General features: G+C 45.8%; 1 protein-coding gene across 1 annotated transcript; it reads right to left on the reverse strand.

Moving 5' to 3' along the window:
• Positions 1-17,228: 17,228 nt before the first annotated feature.
• On the reverse strand, positions 17,229-18,194 carry LOC129339425 (olfactory receptor 6M1-like). The gene has a single exon (XM_054994004.1). It carries the CDS (start codon positions 18,192-18,194, stop codon positions 17,229-17,231), a length of 966 nt encoding a protein of 321 aa, XP_054849979.1.
• Between the last annotated feature and the right edge of the window lie 2,741 nt (positions 18,195-20,935).

Genomic DNA, 20,935 nt, shown 5'->3' on the forward strand with positions numbered 1-20,935 from the left:
TTATTATGGTATATGATTATAGCTGCAAGACTGTTGTATGCGCAATATTGGAAACAAGATAATATACCAGAAGTTGATGAATGGATACAAAAACTTCTGCATATGGTGGAAATGGACAAACTAACTAGAAAGCTAAAAGAACAGAGAGTAGATGATTTTTGATGGATTGGAAAAAAATTAAAGATTATTTGGAAAAGAATTGGGACGTAAAGGACCAATTGTGGTCCATGGACAACTTTTGATGAGTAATATGTAATCTGTTGAATTTTATATTGACTGTAACTTTACCTTAGAAGAGTATGAGAAATAATAGAATTAGAGGGAATACTATGTGAATTAAAGGGTATAAGTGCTGTTGGAGGTCAGAAGGGAGGGGAGGGGAAGGGTGGTTTGGGATGAAATATGAATTTTGTAGGAGAAAGATATTGAAGTGATTATGTTTTACAACCTATCCAATAAAAATGTTTTTAAAAAATAAATAAACAAAAGTGTTGTCACTGGCCTGAAATTCATTGGGCTTTTTGAAGTGCTCTGTCGAACTTTCTGATCTTGGAATAAATTTGTTTCTGGAACCTTGTTTCATATATATATGAATTCTTGGAGGGACTGCGCAGTCATTCTCCACTCTATTACTCTTGTTTTGCTCCAGTTTACTTTCATCCCTTTAGTTTTACCCATATCATATCCGTTTGATTTCATAGTGGAGCAAACAGCAGCTTACTATGGTTGATTCTGATCGGGGAAATAATGTAAGACGAAAATCTTAAAGCACTGTGCTGCAGTCTAAGACCTAATTGGTCTCCATCTGCTTGGTTTTTAGAGAAATGAAATCACTGGGAGCTTTATTTATGCAACACTCAGTATCTCATTTCTTTGAACCCTGAGTTCAATGCAACTTGCTCCCAAGAAGAATTGTAGCTTTAATCTGACATGTGGATATGAGCTACCAAAGATTGCACCATTTTATCAATTCCAATTGGACCTCCATTGTGTGGAATTTGTTTGTAGTAATAAAAAGCAAACATCTGTGGTATGATATAACTATATTGCAGGGACTAAATACATAGGGTTGAATCCAACTGGCTTTGATATGCAGTCTCATTCAAATTTATTCCTCACTATAGTCTCTCTCCATGAAGCTCCCGTGATCTCTAGCATAACACTTTTTTTACCAGCAGAAGAATTGATTGGATCCAATCCATATTCTTGAAATCCAAGTAAAGTGATTAGTATAAAATATGCACTCTGATTTAGATAACTGGCTTCACTGATACTAGTATTCAGACTTCACTGATACCAGTGGTATCGCTGATTTACACCAGCATCTAGAAATAAACTTTTTAAAGAGAGAGTTGGAAATATTCAGATCCCCCACCAGTTTTACAACCTCTCAGCTTTGGGTCCCCGTAGAACTAATTAAAATAATAATACCTACAATGAATTTTGAGTCATTTGTCCTAAGAGGGCAGGTAACTATGGAGGGAATTAGCATCCCAAGTAATTTCCATAGTTGATCTTCAGCTTTATATTTTATAATATTCTGGTAATCATAATTCACATGACAATTTCATACTACAATGAAAAGACAAACCAGAGTTTGTCTTTGCCTCGGTCTGTGGGAGTGGTGGGCTAGGCTCTAGTCCATCCCACTCTCTGGTTCCAGGGCTGCTGCCTGGCTCTGGGACCAAGCTCAGTAGGCACCTCGGCTGAGGGCTCACATACATTAGTGCCTGGTCAGGTCTGTGGGAGTGGTGGGCTAGGGCTCTGATCCATCTCTCTCTCTGGTTCCACGGCTGCTGCCAGGCCCTGTTGCCAAGCTCAGGGCTAAGCTACAAGTGACGAATGACACTTGAACGGCAAGTGTATTTCTCCCTGTTCACTTGCCCTCCACTCAATCCACTTGCCGTTCAAGTGTCATTCATCACTTGTAGCTTGGCCCTCAGTGGGCACCTTGACTGAGAGCTCACACAGTGTCATCTCCTCCTCAGTTGTTGGCTGGTACTATGAGGCTCTGGGTGGGGGACAAATGTGGTCGTGGGGGGAAGTGCAGGGATTGTCCCAGTTGCAGCATGGGAAGCAGTGCTGCGCAGGGCTCTGGAGCAGCAGGGACTCCCACTCCCCCCAAATCACCAGTTGAGGCTGTGGAGGAGGCCCAAGAGCTCTTGCCGGCGGCAGAAGAGGAACTCTTAAAATTTGGGGGGGGAGGAAGAGGAGGATGAGGGATCCTTGGAGGAATGGTTGGGGTTCAAGGAAACCTCCAGCCCATCCCCATCCCAAACTACTGGTGCTGCTGTCCCTGCCTGCACTCCACCCACCACTCTGTCTTCCGTTGCCAGCACCATGGCACAGCCAGCAGCAACCCTTTGTCCTCCCTCCCCTGGAAACATAAGTGGGACACGGTTCAAGAGCAATGTTTGGAGGCGCTTTCAGGCCATTGGTAATGACCCCCGCGTGGTGTGGTGCTGTGTGTGTGGGGCCCTGCTGTATGGGGGCAACGAACTGCAGCACCTGTCATCATCAAACCTCACTCGGCACCTGAAGAGGTACCACCTGAGCCTGTGGTATCCGTCCTCGGGCAGTGAAACTTACGTCGAGGGGAAACGGAGGGCCACCAGCAAGTCTGATCTGGGATCAGTGGGAGGGTCTCTGGAATGCACCCAGAGCAAGAAGCCTTGCCCCGAGGGTGTGGCTGGTGGGAGTGGAAGGCTCAGGCAGGCCTCCCTGGGGGAAGATATTCCCTCGGGGTCGGGGGTGGTGCCGCTGAAAAGGGTGAGGTCAAGGGCACAGGAGGCAGGTGTTCGTGCAGTGGCGCAGGTGATTGCCCTGCAAGTCTTCCCCCTGTCGGTCGTGGAGGGTGTGGGCTTCCAACTGCTGCTCGAGCACTTTGCCCCATGGTTCAACATGCCATCATGGCGCACCATTTGGCATCGAGTCGTGCCCGCCCTGTACGAGGTGGTGCAAGACATGGTGCGCAGAGACCTGTCAGCTGCCAGGGGCAGAACAGTCCACTTCAAGGCCAACCTGTGGAGCAGCTGCCATCACGGGTACCTTGCCATCATCGCTCACTGGTGGCAATCACAGGAACTCCACCTCCCCAGGCCAAGATCTGGTCACCATAAAAAGGCACCCAAATTGAGCCCGGGCTACAGGGCGGTTTTCCTTCAGGCCCAGGGAATGGATGAGGTCCATACTGTCAGACTGTGGCTAAATAATATCCTTCCTACAGGTTCTCCTCTACAAGCAAACAAGAGTCCATTGTTTGAATAAGGAAACTTTACTGTAGAAATGACCCATTATAGTCCACTGTCCTGAATAGGAGATCCAGGATGGTACAAGAGCATTGTTACCAATGAAGAGCAAAGCATGAGGTACAAAGTAACAGTTCCCAGCTGAGCCAGCCTCCCCCCACAGTTCTCAAAACAACATCTTTCAGTCTTGGGAAGCTGGATTCTGTCAAGGCCAATCTGGGATGGAACGTTGTTAGACAAAACAATCTCGTTCGGTGAGAAGTCTGCTTGGGAACTTGTGCACCTGTGGGGAAAGCACTTAAACACTAGAAGCATTAGAAAATGGAGACAGTACAGCTCATATACCCACTGAACCTGACACATACCGGCAAGAACATTGCCACCATCGTCAAGGTGGCTCTGAGGAAGTGGACATCCAAAGTGGAAGGGTTTGTCTATGGCTACATGGTGAACGAAAACCAAGAGGGAAGAGGCTTCCTCAGAAAAGCTACACCAACCGAACTACAAAGGAAGCACGCCAAGAATTATATTGCCCTGTGTACAATTATACAATAAAGATTACAACAATTGGTACAATAACAATTTGACACAATAATCATAGGAGCAAGAAAAGTTCCATTATGTTTCTTCAACTCAGCGTTCCTGGATGCCTTCAACCAGCTCCCATGGACTTTGGGACATTATGCATTAACAGCGACGTGATTACCACTTACCTGTTGAATGTTTGAAGAAACATGATGGAACTTTTCTTGCTCCTATGATTATTGTGTCAAATTGTTATTGTACCAATTGTTGTAATCTTTATTGTATAATTGTACACAGGGCAATATAATTCTTGGCGTGCTTCCTTTGTAGTTCGGTTGGTGTGGCTACATGGTGACGGACGTGGGAGCCAACATGTTGGCAGCCCTGAGAAGAGGCATCCCTCCTGGGCCTGGTGTGCATGGCTCACAAGCTGCACCTTGTCATGCGGGATGTGCTTGGGCTGTGGAGCAAGCTGAGGGACATCTGGGATGAGGGAACCTTGCGGACGCGCAGTCTGCTGGACAGCTGCCATCGCATCACTTCCCACTTCTCCCACAGCATCAACTTGTCCCGAGAGCTCATCCAGAGGCAGGGGGAGGAAAGGGACCCCGAGCTCCAACTGTTCCAAGACCTGCCCACGCACTGGAACTCCACCTACAACATGATCTGTCATCTGGCAGATCAGAGACGCGTGGTGCAAGACATCCTGTCCTCCTCGAATGTGCTGAGTAGGGGAGAGGAGTTGGGCCTCAGCATCGTGGACTGGAGAGTCTTTGACCAGATGTCCTGGATCCTCAAGCCCTTCAAGGATGCCACAGAGCTCCTGTGATCCTACCACACCAGCCTGGGTCAGGTCCTCCCCCCAATCCACAGCCTTGACCAGTTTCTGGCCCTGGAGCTCCAGCGTCAAGAGCTGCTCCCCAGGGTCCAGGACTTTGTCCGCAGGATCCAGGACTGAGTTGCTGAATGTCTGCATCCTCTTTGCTGTGAGGCCCCCTACCAACTTGCCTCCCTCTGTGACCCCTGCATCAAGGGCAGCATCACCATGCAGGTGGGGCAGATGCAGCAATGGAAGTAGGAGCTCCGTAGAGTGGTGCTCCATTTCCAGAGACAGAGGGCAGGAGACAAGGAACCAGGCAACAGTGAGGGACAGGCGTTGGAGGAGGAGGGAGAGGGGCAGGAGGTGCAAAGAGCACAAGGCCAGGGAAGAGCCACCCCAATGGACACCTTCGATTTATGGGCCTCGTCGGTGGGCAGCATGGTTGGCCGCAGCATGGCGGGCAGGTCCCACCCATTAGAGGACTCGGCAGGGGCCATGGTGCGTGAGTACCTTTCGGAGCCCACTGAGCCCCCCATGCCAACCCGTTCCAGTATTGAGCAAAGAAATCAGACCGCTGGCTGAACCTGTCCATCGTTGCCACCAACATCCTTTCCTGCCCTCCCACCAGTGTGAAGAGTGAATGGGTGTTTTCCCACCTGGGAGACCTCCTCCGTACCCGCCACGCACGTCTGTCACCCAGACCTGGTGGACATGTTCACAATCATCAAGGTGAACCTCAACCTACTGGGGCACCCTCCCGTGGACCTGGACCTACCCAGACTCTGAGCCACCCTGGGGTTGTGGCTGGCCCAGCTCGTCCACAGCGGGCTCAAGCCTCCCTCAGTTCTTGGGGCTGCTTCCATGTGTCATGTTCTGACTATGTTTCATGTGTGGTCAAACCAAAGAGACTCCATTTTAATCCTGTCAGTGTTTTAAGTGCTTCTTTTGCAGGTGGCAAGCAGTTCAGTAGAAGATATCTTAGAGAAGAGGAATGTTATGACTACAACCTTTCCAGTCTTGAGAAGCTTTCATTTTCCCAGCCTCGGGCCGTTTGTTTTGAGAACTGTGGGGTAGGATGGGGCCTGCATGGGTTTGCTATTCTGTACCTTAGCCTTTACCTGTCATTTGTAACAATACTCGTGTATCAGCCAAGATCTTTGTATCTTGGATAGTGGACTATAATGGTTGTTTATATTCAGTAAATCTTTTGAAATCAATGGATTCATGTCTCATTGCAAGAGGTAGTCTGAATTGCAACTTTTAGCAAGCCACTGTCTAACATTTTGTTACGAATCACATCTGTTCCAATGCCTAAGCCGGAGGAGACAGATACCAAGGCCGCGTCCAACAGGGACCCTTTGTTTTATCCTTATGCCTCCAACTTGGAAGGACTGGAACCTACAAATCAACCCGTTCCGGGGGGAATGGTGTCAAGCCGTACAACGGTGTATACCCTCGTGCCTGACGGAGCGGGAGCTCGACCAAGGGCAGCGGTGGAACCCCTGATATCGCTGCCTACACCGAGGCAGTGGGGTTCGAGGCCGAGAGAGACGAGGGAGAGGAGAGCGAGTACGGTGTTTTCTAGATCGCAAATGGATGGGAATCGAGTTGTCGGTTCATCAGTGGAAGTGTCCAGTAGTCAACCGTGGTATTACTGGAATAGAGAATCAGACCAAATACAGTGAGACCTAAGAGGTTTTGAAAGCACCGAGGTATGGGAAACCTCCCGTTGCAATCTGATGAGTTGGGACTACGCGGAAGTCACCCCGTGGATGGAGCAACGCGAGTCGAGTGATCAAAGTTGGCAGCAGTTACAAAGCCAAACTTTAGCGGTTGATACTGGAATTTCAGCAATAACGGGGCTAACGAAAGGAATCCTGGTAGGCATATCGGAGGAAGTAGAAGGTACTGGGGCCACCGGAATGGGAGAGATTCGGCCGTGGCCCCGAGCTGCCGCTTCCTGTGTGGAATATGTAGAAACTACACAATTTCCAACCGAACCGCTCCAGGATTCACCAGAGGAGAGTGTCGAAACCTCAGCTCCAAGACATGTACAAAGATTGGAAGAGAGAATCAGTAGCATGGAGGAGAGTTTAGCACATGCGGTTCACTTATTGTCAGTGTTGGTCATAAGAGGCTCAGGAGAGGAGCCCCCACAAGAAGTTGAAGAGCACACCAGAGTTTCAATCAGTCGAGGGGTGGCAGCTCTCCAAAGGATTTTATCTGGATTGCGTCCAGCACCAGACCAGATCCCCCCTCAGGAAGAGCAACCGGTCTTGCCGGCTGATGATCAGCAAGAACCAGTGATACCACCGCCTGACCAACCCCAGGATCACCCAGACGAGGTGCCAGAAGGGCCTCCTCCAGAAGGGCCACCGGGAGACGACGGAGGAGAAGGACTGCCACCTTTGAGACCGCAAGGCCCCCCCTCCACTTCCACAAGGTCCTCCGGCCCCAAGACCGCAAGGACCACCACCAAGGCCACAAGGTCCTCCACCTCTGAGACCGCAGAGGCCCCCACAACCAAGACCCCAACAACTTCCCATGCAACCCATCCCGCGAAGACCTGATCTACAGCCAAGACAAGGGCCAGCGCCTTTACCGTACTACCCACTCCCGTCACCAGTAGCCAGACCTCAAGAGTTACCGATGGGATGGGGGAAGCTAGAAGTTACGTTCGACAGGGACCCCGCAAAGTTGGGATTCTTTCTCGTACAAGCGCTACAATTCTTCAATCGTTGGGGACATTTATTCGAGGACGAAGCTAGTCAAATTGAACACCTGGGGTCCCGGTTGCAAGGAAAGGCGGCGGAATGGTATGTAGTGTTGTATGAATTGGGGGCCCCAGAATTAGATTCCTTACAGGGATTAGTAGCCGCACTCCAAGCCCAATATGAAGATCCATTAGAGGAGAGCAGGGCCTGAACAGAATTACAAACCATTAGACAAGGCAGTATGTCGGCCAGAGACTATGTTACTAAATTCCGACAACTAGCCGCCAAACGTCCAAGGTGTGAGGTATCTACCAAAATAATTTTGTTTAAACAAGGCATGAATCCCAAATTGCTGGATCGAGCCCTTATGCAAGATAATCCCCCCACACTCTTGGGTTGGATTCAATTGGCATGTGAAGTAGAAAACCGCATGCAGGAAATACGGCTCATAGAGCAACAGCAAGCGACAGGGCACCAGCAGACTTCAATAATTGTGAGAGGGAGAAGGGGAGCAGGATACGCAGCCAGAGGAGTGAGAGATGCTAGATGGCAACAAGGACTGTGCCTACATTGTGGCCAAAGCGGTCACTTTGCTGCACAATGTCCACTCAGGCCTGTGCAAAGAACTCTGTTCCCACCACGGCGAACAGCCTCTACCGCCCCTCCCCCACCATACCGCCCAATGCCGGCTCCACGGACTGCGAGGGGGCGAGGTACTTCCCGAAGGAATCCTCCTGAGAAAGGATTAGAGCTAGAAGAAATTATGGACCTTGATCCAACCGCTCTAATCAGCAAAGAAGGACCCGAGAGCCCCAGTTCAGGAAACGAGATGGATCTGTCGTAAACGGACCCAAACAGCAGATCAAGCCCCAGTCGGTTCCCATAGTGGAAAGACCTCGAGGGTCCATCTTATTCATGCCTGTTACATTAGTTAATCCTGAAAGAAAGACTCATATTCGTGTACAAGCACTCATTGATTCTGGATGCTCCAGAGACATTATTGCACCTGCTCTAGTGAATGGATTAGTACTCCCAATGAAAGAACTTGAAACTCCAGTTATTTTTGAACAAATGGATGGTACTAATATGAACCCAGTCACCACTGAAACAATACCTGTAATCACAGGCATGGAACAGCATTGGGAAACAAGATAGTTTGTAATTAGCTCTACAGCTAAATACCCTCTGATTTTGGGGAGCAGATGGTTGTGGGACCACAACCCAGACATAGACTGGACAGCAGGAAGCATTACTTTTAAACACAACAGCTGCAAAAATCATCGTTGGAACCAAAATTGGGGTAACAATCCTACCCTCATGGAACAAGCACTATTAACCCAAGAAGAAATTAATCAGATACCTAAAGAATACAGAGCTTATTTGCAAGCCTTCACAGAAGAAGAGGCTAACACTTTACCTCCCCACAGGAGGACAGATTGTGCAGTAGAAATTATTGGGGCCACCTTGCCCAAAGGCAGACTGTATCCAATGAGCCCAATGGAAAGAGAGGAGCTTCGCAAATTCATTGACACAAATCTACAAAGAGGATTCATCCGACCAGCAAATAGTCCTCATGCCGCTCCAGTACTGTTTGTTAAAAAGAAGGATGGAGGATTAAGACTGTGCACCGACTTCAGAGGACTTAATGCAGTCTCCTCCACAAACGCATATCCCATACCTCTCATCAGAGACCTACTCAACGTCATGGCACAAGGTAAGATCTTCACAAAATTGGACTTAAAAGATGCCTACTTCCACGTTCGTATAAGAGAGGGGGATGAATGGAAAACTGCGTTCAATACGCCCTTAGGGCAGTACGAATATTTAGTCATGCCTTTTGGCCTGTCTGGGGCCCCTTCGGTTTTCATGTCCATGATCAATGAAGTACTACACGACTTTTTATATAAAGGAGTAGTTGTGTACCTAGATGATGTCTTAATTTATTCTGAAACAGAAGAAGAACACGTCCATTTAGTACAACAAGTCCTAACTACTCTAATGTGTAACAAATTGTCCATCATATTGTCTAAATGTGAATTCCACAAAACTGAACTCAGTTATTTAGGATACTGCATTTCAAAAGATGGGCTAAAAATGGACCCAGGCAAAGTGAAAGCAGTCCAAGAATGGCAAACCCCCACAAACGGTAAAGAACTGCAATCCTTTCTGGGGTTTGCCAATTTCTACAGAGAATTTATACAAAACTTTGCCCAAAGAACATTTCCCCCCACAGAACTATTAAAAACAAAAAACAAAGGGGAACAAGCAAAAAAGCCACAAGCTAAACTGCTGTGGACACCACAATGCCAAATTGCCTTTGATCTCTTAAAGCTGCAATTCATATCCGAGCCAGTGCTGCAACACCCCGATGAAAATCGCCCATTCATAGTACAGGTGGACGCCAGCGATGCGGTGATTTGGGGTGTCCTCCTACAGCAGGGAGAGGACAATATTCTTAGACCTTGTGCTTATCTTTCTCGAAAATTTTCTGAATCAGAGAGAAATTGGAATGTTTGGGGAAAAGAAGCTTTTGCTGTAAAGGCGGCGCTCTCCTCCTGGAGGCATTGGTTAGAAGGAGCCCGCCATCCTTTCGAAGTTTGGACAGATCACAAAAACTTAGAAGCTTTACGTAGTCCTCAGAGATTAAATGCCAAACAGTTAAGATGGGCAGAATACTTTTCAAAATTCAATTTCACTCTCAAATTCCTGCCCGGTAAAACGAATTTCCTTGTGAATTTCCTTTCGCGCATGCCCCAACTCAAAAGCAGGAGGGAGGAGACAGTGGACACAGTATTCTCGCCTACGCAATTAGGAGAAGTGGTCACAACGCGCAGCCGTGCAACGCAACCTCCTCAGTCAGATCAGGGGTGGAGACAAAAACTGAAAAGCGAAGTGGAAAAGGAGGGGGAGAATGTGCCCAAAGAGAAACTAATTCAATCGGTGCAAGGGGAATGGCTTTGGGGTGATCGATTCTATGTACCAGTCAGTTTAAGAAAAGAAGTGTTGCAACGCTGTCACGATGCCCCAACCGCTGGTCATTATGGATATTTAAAAACGCTCCATCTCGTACAAAGGCAATTTTGGTGGCCGGGCTTGCGCAGAGATGTTTCACAATATGTGGCCTCCTGCCCCATTTGCCTCAGCGCCAAAACGCGAAAAGGCAAGCCTCCTGGACGTTTACAACCCCTTGAAACCCCAAGTAGACCATGGGAAATCATTTCTATGGATTTCATCACAGATCTTCCCCCCTCCAAAAATCACACCTGCATTTTGGTCGTAGTGGATCTGTTTTCCAAGCAAGCCCACTTCATTCCTTGTACCACTCTGCCTTCAGCAAAAAAGTTAGCAGACATTTTTCTGAAATATATTGTAAAACTCCATTCTTTTCGATCGAAGGTGATATCCGACCGCGGCGGACAGTTCGTTGCCAACTTCTGGCAGGAGCTTCTTCATCTTATGTGCATTGAACAAGGTTTAAGCTCCGTCCACCATCCGCAAACTGACGGGCAATCAGAAAAAACTAATCAAATATTAGAACAATTTCTCCGTTGCTACATCAATTTCCAACAGGACAATTTGATTGACTTATTGCCTTTAGCAGAATTTTCCTACAACAACAGTGTGCATACTTCTACCGGAGAAACACCTTTCAAAGTAGTTTATGGCTATGACTTTAAACCATTTCTTTTTGAAGCTCTCCCCCCCGCTACAGCTTCTAAAGATGTTTCAGAATGGTGGGGGGAGGCAGCACAACAATGGACTCTCATTCAAAAACACCTTGACAAAGCTAAGCAGGATTATAAGAAATACGCCGATCACCATCGTGTGGCTGAATGGGAATTGCATCCTGGAGATCTTGTCTATTTGTCCACAAAGAATTTGAAAGTTGCACAAACAAGCCGTAAATTGGCGTTAAAATTTTTAGGACCTTTCCCTGTTCGTAAAGTAATCAACAAAGTGACTGTAGCACTTGATTTACCAAAGAATCTACATCACGTGCATCCTACTTTCCACATCAGCTTACTGAAAAAGGTCCCCCCAGCAAATCAGTGGCACACCCGCGGTCCTCCCATACCTACCTTAATTGATGATCAAATCCATTACGAAGTACAACAAATTTTGGACTCTAAAGTTAAACGCAATAAGTTGTTTTACCTTATCATATGGAAAGACTTTGACTCTGGGTATGATGAGTGGGTGGAATCTATTCATGTTCATGCTCCTAAATTATTAAAGGCATTTCACACTCTGTACCCTCTCAAACCTGGGGGAGGGACATCTTAGAGGGGGCAGAATGTCATGTTCTGACTATGTTTCATGTGTGGTCAAACCAAAGAGACTCCATTTTAATCCTGTCAGTGTTTTAAGTGCTTCTTTTGCAGGTGGCAAGCAGTTCAGAAGAAGATATCTTAGAGAAGAGGAATGTTATGACTACAACCTTTCCAGTCTTGAGAAGCTTTCATTTTCTCAGCCCCGGGCCGTTTGTTTTGAGAACTGTGGGGGAGGATGGGGCCTGCATGGGTTTGCTATTCTGTACCTTAGCCTTTACCTGTCATTCGTAACAATACTCGTGTATCAGCCAAGATCTTTGTATCTTGGATAGTGGACTATAATGGTTGTTTATATTCAGTAAATCTTTTGAAATCAATGGATTCATGTCTCATTGCAAGAGGTAGTCTGAATTGCAACTTTTAGCAAGCCACTGTCTAACACCATGGATGGTGACCCTTTGCCCTCCTCTCCCAGACGAGTTCCTGTTCCCTCTTCACACCTCTCCCTCTCTGGATCTGTTCAGATACCTCCCAACCTCGCCTGTCTTTCCCATCCCGTCCTTTCCATGAACGCTGGAATGTGCTGTGTTGCCTGCTGATGCCGCTGCTGGCCACGAGGAGCAGCTGTGCTGCTGTTGCTGGTGTTAGCGTTGCACTGCATGGTACCCCCCCTTTCCATGGGCACCTGCTGCCCCCTCTGGGCAGTGGTGAATGGGTAATGCCGCCATGACCAGTCACGTCCTTTCCACCAAGGCAGGAAGGTGAGTGATGCTGGCGACAGCCTCGACTGTGATACAGGGGGAGCGGACAAGCCTCTGCCACTGCAGTTTGCACACTCCTTCAGGGTGGATATGGGGTCCCTCCGTCCTGGTCCTGCTGCACAATGCAGCCAGGAAGCCTCGGGCTCGGCACTCCTCTCCCACACAAGTACACAGTCCCTCTTCTCACCTCGCCCTCTCCGGAACACTCAGTCCCCTCCCAACAACCTCTCCGGTCCTGTCCTATTCCATCCTTTACACAAAGGCAAGAAGGTGTTTGATGCTGGCTGCTGCTGCAGAGTTCCTCAGTGGGATTCTCAGAGCAGGCCTCGTGGCTGTTGGGATCTTCCAACTTCACAGACCCTCTTTTGACCTGTCCCTCTCTGGAGCACTCCAACCCCTCCAAACAACATCTCCTCTCCCTCCCAACCTTTCTGGCAAGGCAGATTGTACCATATAGGGTCAGAGTCGGTTGACAATGTGGCAGTTCCCCTGTCTACGGGACTGACAGGACCTCTTTCAGCTGGGTGGGAACGTGTCCTGCAACTCTGGTCCTTTCTGATGAGGCAGGAAGGTGTGTGGGTACAGTCGGCTGCTGTCGGGTAGGTCCTAAGCTGGAGCCTCAGGTGTGGTCACCCAGTAGCTGGGGGATCAGGCTGCCCCCGGGTGATTGCAGCCTCCTTTCCCCCCCCACGCCGGGAATACCAGCATGCTCAACTTTGGCCTGCCAGTTGCGTGGGACCTTCCCCCTCCTCCCCCTCCTCATGATGACATGTCCTGTCCCTCACATCCTCCTCATGATGACACGTCCTGTCCCTCAAATCCTGCTCATGATGACACGCCGCATCCCTCCCATCCTTTCTGTCAACAACACAAAGCAAAACCGGTGTAGAGAAACAACTCAGAACAATTTTTACAAATGCATACAAAAAATTTTTACTAGCTATATAAACTGCAATAGTAGAAGTGCTCAAATGACTATATAGAATAGATATCAAAGTGGACCTATATATGCGTTCAGATACAAAATAACAGTATAAGATAGTCCTCTATTACATGCAAAGAGTTCATAAATCAATTGATTCCTTTTGCTGCAATCATATAGTGCGTGGGTCAATAGACTCTTTTTTCTTCAGTCGTATTGCACGATAGCCAGAAGGGTGGCACTCAATCCAGAACAGTTATTCAGATGTATAGCTGGGCATGTTCCTCAGCTATGGGTTGCAGCCAGCAATATTTCCAATACCCGTTTCATGGTCAGGACTTCATGAGGCAATAAAGTGTAATCTGGATGTTCACCACACCATTAATTCACATCCACGAACCCAAACGAATCAGTAAATACGGAGCAATGCCAGTAAAGGACTACAAACCAGTTACACTCTATAAATACCAATATTGTGCCTTGGCTTGGGCCCTAGCCACCCTCTCAGGAACCATGGCTCTATATGGGTTCTCCCTCCTTTTGACCTGCTTTGTGTAACTGCCCTTGGCAATACCCTCCAATGCACCTGGCTAGGACTGTCTCCCCTCCCTGCTGCTCCCTTTCTCCCCTCCCAACCATCCTCTTATAATGATAGATTGTTAGGTCGATAGATAGTTTTTTTAAAAATGTAACTGAGGAGCAAAAACAAGGGAGTAGCACTGCCCGGGAAGGAGCCACTGCCATGGAAACAGGCCTGCTGGGAAGAAGGGCTGCCACCAGGCCGTTGGAGTCATAGCTAGGAAGGACACGCTGCCGGGAAGAAGGGGCCATCTCTGGGAAGAAGGAGCCACATCTAGGAAGAAGGAGCTGCTGAGGTAAGGGAACCACCAGTGCTAGGATCAGCCACTGTGAAAAACACCAACGCCATTAAGGAACCCGCCACCACTGCCAATAAAGCTGCTGCCATTGCCACCGAGGAAACTGCTAGAGAGAAATGCTGTCATGTCAATTGCTGGCAACTGCACACACAGCCTTGCTGGCTGCCCACTTTTAAGTCCTACCCATGGACCAGAGTGAAGCCTGCCAGGTTGCTTCTGACTGGTCAGCCTGGCGGCCTCAGCCCATTGTCTGCTGGCAAGCCTCCCTGTCCCAGCCCCTGCACTCCACGGCCTGCAACAGTGCCCCCTGGTGAGTCAGGGGGGCTTGAGATTTCTAAAGCTTTTTTGTAACAAGCAGAAGCATTGATCTTGACCTTGATCCAACTATACAAGTGCACATCATCCAATCAGATACTCGGCAATAAAGTTTATCAACAGGAGCAGTCTCTTTACCAACTATGGGCTGTCTGCTGTTGCTAAAAGATATGAATGAGGCATGCACAAAGTAGATTGTGAATTGTGTACAAATTGCCCATTCACACTGTTAGGAATGTATGAAAAAACCCTGACAATCTGGAAGATTGTACATGATGGTTGGCTAAACATATTTGTCATTAGAAACTTCCCATTGGCCTACCACATTTATATCTTAAATGAACTACACTAAAACTCACGGATTCTACCTGCTCACCAGCTTGATCTTGCCTGAGTTTCCTGCTCATAGTAACCCGTCTGATCTGGCTGTTGTTTGGGCACATCCCATAAGCCCTGGAATATGTTTTATAGGAGTCAAAAGGGCTCCCTTCCTCCAACGTTTGCCCATGGAGAACCTGATTAGGTTGAATCTAATATTTTTAAAAGTTTGAATTTCAAAATACTAACTTAACCCATTTTAGCAAAAGATATAATGTTGCCTGAATACTCTAAGTGTAAGCTTACCCTTAGAGTATTGGTCTCTAAGGTATCACTAGACTCAAATCCTGCAGTTCTACTGCAGAACAACATGGCTACCCAAACTATCCATAAAATGAGTGTAAACCATGAATGTAGGCAAGTAGAACAAAATATGTAAGAAAGCCCTAGTCGTAACTAGACATGGGCGCAAACCAAAAAAATTTAACGAACCAGCGGTTCACGGTTCAGTGCCGACAACGATCCTGAGATTGCGAACCACAACGAACATTTCCCATTACCAAACTGGTTTGTGGTTCATCGTTTGTTGGGCGCGGAACACTCCCCATGGCACTTACAGAGCCCATATTCCCGGGGAGTCTTTTGCAGCCTCTCCTACAGCCATCACCCAAGTTTGGACAAGATTGCAAAACGGATCTTGGAGTTATACCCTCTCCAGTGCAAGGCCCCCAGGAAACTCCCACAAAAATCCAAGTTGAATTATACTCTCATTCTTTCTCCCCAAAGGCTAGCAAGTAGCAAGCAATAGCTCTGTCCCACTCCACTGCTCACTGAAAGTGAAACCCAGCCTGAGAGCCCACAGCTATTTTTAAGCACAGGTTCCATTGAGCAACGCAGGAGGTCTGTGTTTGGCCATCAGAGCTGCCTATCAGGGTTTGTAAGGATGAGATTGGAGTGCCCATGGCTACAAGACACCCCCTTCCCCCTCCCTCCCCTGGGTGTTTTCTCCCAACTTGTAATCGTTTTGCAGCTCCATGGTTGGAAGGAAGACCTGCCAATCAAGGTAAGATGGGCTTCCATTCGGGTTTCCAGGGCGACAGAAGGAGCGCAGACAGAGTTCAGGAATTCCCCCGGCTCCGTTGCCAGAGTAATTGATTGCTGGCGCCTGAGTGTCTGGCGTCCCGAACCACGTCCAAATGCACCAAACCAGGCTTTTACCAACCACTGGTTCGTTGGCCATGGCCGATAACGAACCACTGGATCACAATCACGCGATCACCATTTTCGTGGGTTTTTGAAGTTCGTAATGCAATTCGTGCCCATCTCTAGTCATAACTCTGTTATGCTGTTGAATCACATTTGTCCAAAACAGAGTAATTGAAATATATGGCATGATTCTACGGACAGTGGATTATGGTTTGTCTTTTCATTGTAGTATGCAATTGTCGTGTGAATTATGATTACCAGAATATTATAAAATATAAAGCTGAAGATCAACTATGGAAATTATTTGGGATGCTAATTCCCTCCATAGTTACCTTCCCTCTTAGGACAAATGACTCAACATTCAATGAAGGTATTATTATTTTAATTAGTTCTACGGAGACCCAAAGCTGAGAGGTTGTAAAACTGGTGGGGGATCCGAATATTTCCAACTCTCTCTTTAAAAAGTTTATTTCTAGATGCTGGTGTAAATCAGCGATACCACTAGTATCAGTGAAGTCTGAATACTAGTGAATACTAGGTTTCATATATATATATATGAAACAAGGTTGCAAAAACAGATTTATTCCAAGAACAGAAAGTTTGACAGAGCACCTCAAAAAGCCCAATGAATTTCAGGCCAGTGACAACACTTTTGTTTATTTTTGATTGATTTCTGGTGAGCAAATTATCTTTCTAAAGACTCCATTATAGGAATACTACTATTGCAGTGCAATCCTTAACAGAGTTACTACAGTCTAAACCTATTGAAATCAATGGGCTTAGAATGGAGTAACTCTGCTTAGGATTGCACTGTTACTCTCTCTCTCTCTCTCTCTCTCTGCCTAGTCAGGATTGAGCAAAGTGTTCTGCTAATGTATACAAAGGAAAAAAGAGGCAATTTGAAGCACAGATCTGAGGAAGTTGGAGGAAGGAGTTTTGTGGGAAGGGTTTCTCCAAGGGGGAGTCAATTGCTTTTGGGGGGTAATCTAGTGCTGTTATTCATTCTTCAGTGAGCATATTTGCATATTATCAAAGACCATAAAATTACTAAAGGTTTCATGTGCTCTCATACATCGCAAAGCAAAATACACCCTTTAGCACTTCCCTTCCCTTGGCATCACATACGAACACAGAGAGCATTTTACACTTTCATGGGAGGAATGGTAAGTCTAATTTCTTAGAAAGGTTATGTTGTATATATATAACAGAACTCCAGTGCAGGTTGTTTGGAAGAAACAGCGCATGCTTGATCAAACCCTCAACACTAATTTATCACCAATGCGCTTCACTGCATCCCTCATCACATCCTTGACTACCTTGTTTCTAAAATTATAGATGATTGGGTTGAGTAAAGGAGTTACCACAGTGTTGAGTACAGTGGCCACCTTATTGAAATCCATGGAAGTGCTTCCAGCTGGCCTAACATAAATGAATATGCTGCTGCCATAGTACAGTGAGGCCACAGTGATGTGGGAGCTGCAGGTGCTGAAGGCTTTCTTTCTACTTTCAGCTGAGGGCATCCGCATCACTGTGATAATGATGCACAGGTAAGAGACTGTTGTCACAGACACAGAGGTCAGCAATGTAAAGCAGGATGAAATGAATTCTACAAGTTGAATCAGGGTAGTATCTGCACAGAGCAAAATCGTCAAAGGGCTTGTGTCACAGAAGAAATGGTCGATGACATTGGGGCCGCAGTAAGGCAGACCAGATTTGAAGATTATGCCAACCACAATGCAAATAATGCTTCCCAGCCAGCAGGAAAGCATCATCAACATACAGACTTGATTGCTCATGATGGCTGTGTAGCGCAAGGGGTTGCAGATGGCCAGGTATCGGTCTACAGACATAGCTCCAAGGAGCAAGACTTCTGTGGTTCCAGCCAGGAAATACAGTGTTACCTGGACAGCACAGCCAAAGAAGGAGATGGTGTTTGTCTTTGAGATGAGAAGGCTCAGCATCTTGGGTGTGACTGTGGTGGTGATGATGATCTCCAGCCAAGAGAGGTTGCTGAGGAAGTAGTACATGGGAGTGTGGAGGCGAGAATCGAGATGGATCAAGAGGATGACCAGAGCATTGCCAATGATTGTCAGCATGTACATGGTCAGGAAGAGGATGAACAGTGGCAGCTCCATCTCCTGGAGGTTAGAGAAGCCAAGCAACACAAACTCAGTCACGATTGTTCTTGAGACATTTTCTCTGTCATTTATCATCATGGTGCTACAGAGCTGCAACCAAAAAAGAGAGAGAGAGAGATCTTTGAATTAGTACCACTGCCACCCACTATACCATAACCATTCTTACTGACTGCTTTTGTATTATGGTTGTTGTGGTTTTTCCGGGCTGTATTGCTGTGGTCTTGGTATTGTAGTTCCTGACGTTTCGCCAGCAGCTGTGACTGGCATCTTCAGAGGTGTAGCACCGAAAGACAGGGATCTCTCAGTATTAAACGAGATCCCTGTCTTTCGGTGCTACACCTCTGAAGATGCCAGTCACAGCTGCTGGCGAAACGTCAGGAACTACAATGCCAAGACCACGGCAATACAGCCCGGAAAACCCACAACAACCATCGTTCTCCAGCCGTGAAAGCCTTTGACAATGCTTGTGTATTCTCTCTATATTCTGTGATGCATCTGTCCTTTGCAGAATTCAGTTTGCAGTTAAATATGCACTAAAGAAAAACGTGGAAGAGATAATGATAAGCAAATGAAAGTGGACACTATGTAGGTTCCTGACAGTTTTTTTTTGTTCAATTTCATCCAATGCGCCTTCTTCTTTCAGCCATTGTCTTTCATGGTTTTGTAGATACTTGTCACTTGACTCTTCCTCATTTTTCATCAGCAGAAAACCAGGTTGAAAGCAACCCACTAAATGGCATAAAGGTTTTTTTAGTGTTGTTAAGTGGTATTCTCTAAATTCGTCATTGCTGAATTTCGCCCTGAAATCTAACAATCCATTTCTAGTCTGCTATTTAGAATTTGAGTCAGTTTCGAGTCAATTTGATTTAGATCTCTAAGAAGTAATGTATATATTTATTTATGTAGGACAAGCAGAGTTGGAAAATTATGAACAAGGTGAGCCATGAATAAAAAACTAAACACAAGTCAGGACGTGTCCAAACATATCCTTGCTGCATCCAGACTACTTTTTACCCTTTGTATCAACAACAGGCAGAAATCTACAGGTGAGGAAATCTACGCTATCACATGGTTTTAAAAAAAAGAGAGAATCCCTCTTTTGAAAGAGGAAAAGAGAATGAGAGAAAACGATTGCTATATCTTAAAATTTTGAAAAAGAAATTCTACTTTCTTTAACACCCGTAGGTTGTTTTGTTTTTTAAGCGTGAGAGTTAAAGGCATTTTGAAACAGGGATCTCTTGGTATCTTACAGTTCTTGTAATTTGCATTCACTTCATTTCAGATCAAGTCCACTGACCATGATACACAAATCAAACATCATAGAACTTACATTAAAAGCAAAATACCACCTTCCATGAACATTCTTGTAATGTTTTGTGGTGTTTTTTTATTGTATCTAAAGGTTTTTAGACCAGTTGGAGCAGAAGTAACATGTACTTCATTTTCTTCCCAGTGTTACCCAAGGCGACTTATCCAGTTCTTTCCTCCAATTGATCCTAGCAACAACCCTCTGAGGTAGGTTAGGAGAGTGTGGATTTTCCTCCTAAAATACCCTAGGAGCAGGAAGGGAGAATACAATATATTACTTGTAAATATATCACCCAGTTTTGCTTATAGTAAAGTTCAAAGTGAAATTGAAAATTGGGGCTTAGATAAAACATCCAAGCAGTTTGGAGAAGAAGCATAGAAATGGATAGATCCATCCAGCTTTTCTGCTAGTAACCATCCAAAAACGCTGTGGATTAGTACAAGAAGTGCCAACTATTGAAGATTGGATCTACAAATTGCTGTATATGGCTGAAATGGACAAGATGACAAGAAAACTGAGAGATCTGGACTCAGGGCAGTTTAACACAGACTGGGAGAAGCTGAAACAATATTTGGAGAAGAAATGGGAGGTGGGAGGAAAACTGTGGCAGTTTGAGAACTACTGAAGTATAATAAAAGTATAAAAGAGAGGGGTGACTTTACCGGGGGAGGAAGAGAAATGTGAATTTATAAGCAGTTAGACTAATTGATTGAGATATATATAGATATGTATAGGTAAACTGATAGAACATTGATAGAGAATAATTAATGATAAGGTTTAAACATGAGGATTGAGTAATTAACAATACTTTCCTTCTTTGATAAGATTTATATGCACCAAACTGAATGTATAGAAGAGTTAAATTGATTGATTATGCGAGGAGTTATATAGAATTACCATAAAAAGATGAAATGAGTAATATATAGAGAACAAATCAAATTGTTTGATTTAAATGTGGGAAATTTTTATGGTCTATGATATATAGGTTTATATAGAAATATTCAAAACTGGAAAATGGGATAAATTGTTTATCTAAAGACGTATAGTTTGGGTGTATAATAAGTAAAGGAGTTAAAGATGTACTGCTTAATATAATGGAGAATGTATATCTGTTTTAGACAGAGGAATTTAATAGAAGAAAGGGAAAAGGGACAGAGGGTGGGAAAGCTGTTGGAAGTCAACAAAAGGGGGGGAAAGGGAGGGGGTTAGAAACGAAAAATTAGGGGAAAATTGATTGTAATGTAAAAATAATAATGTTCTAACCCAATAAAAATTTTTCAAAAAAAAAAAAACAAAAACGCTGTGGATTATGGGACTTGCTTGGACAAAAATGATGGGGGATGGATTGTAGTGAACAGGGGAGTTGGTTGGGATCCAACAAGGATTTCAAAACGATCCTTCCCCATTTTTTAAAAAAAAATCTGATGACAGGTAAATTACAGACCATGACTTAGATTTAGCAATTATTTATTCATTTAGAAGATGTATATGCTGCTCCTCCAAAGATCAG

This window comes from Eublepharis macularius, chromosome 12 (genome assembly GCF_028583425.1).
Source record: "Eublepharis macularius isolate TG4126 chromosome 12, MPM_Emac_v1.0, whole genome shotgun sequence".
Classification (NCBI taxonomy): domain Eukaryota; kingdom Metazoa; phylum Chordata; class Lepidosauria; order Squamata; family Eublepharidae; genus Eublepharis; species Eublepharis macularius.

Coding starts and splice junctions, on each gene's coding strand:
- LOC129339425 (XM_054994004.1), bottom strand. CDS start 18,194: ATGATGATAAATGACAGAGAAAATGTCTCAAGAACAATCGTGACTGAG.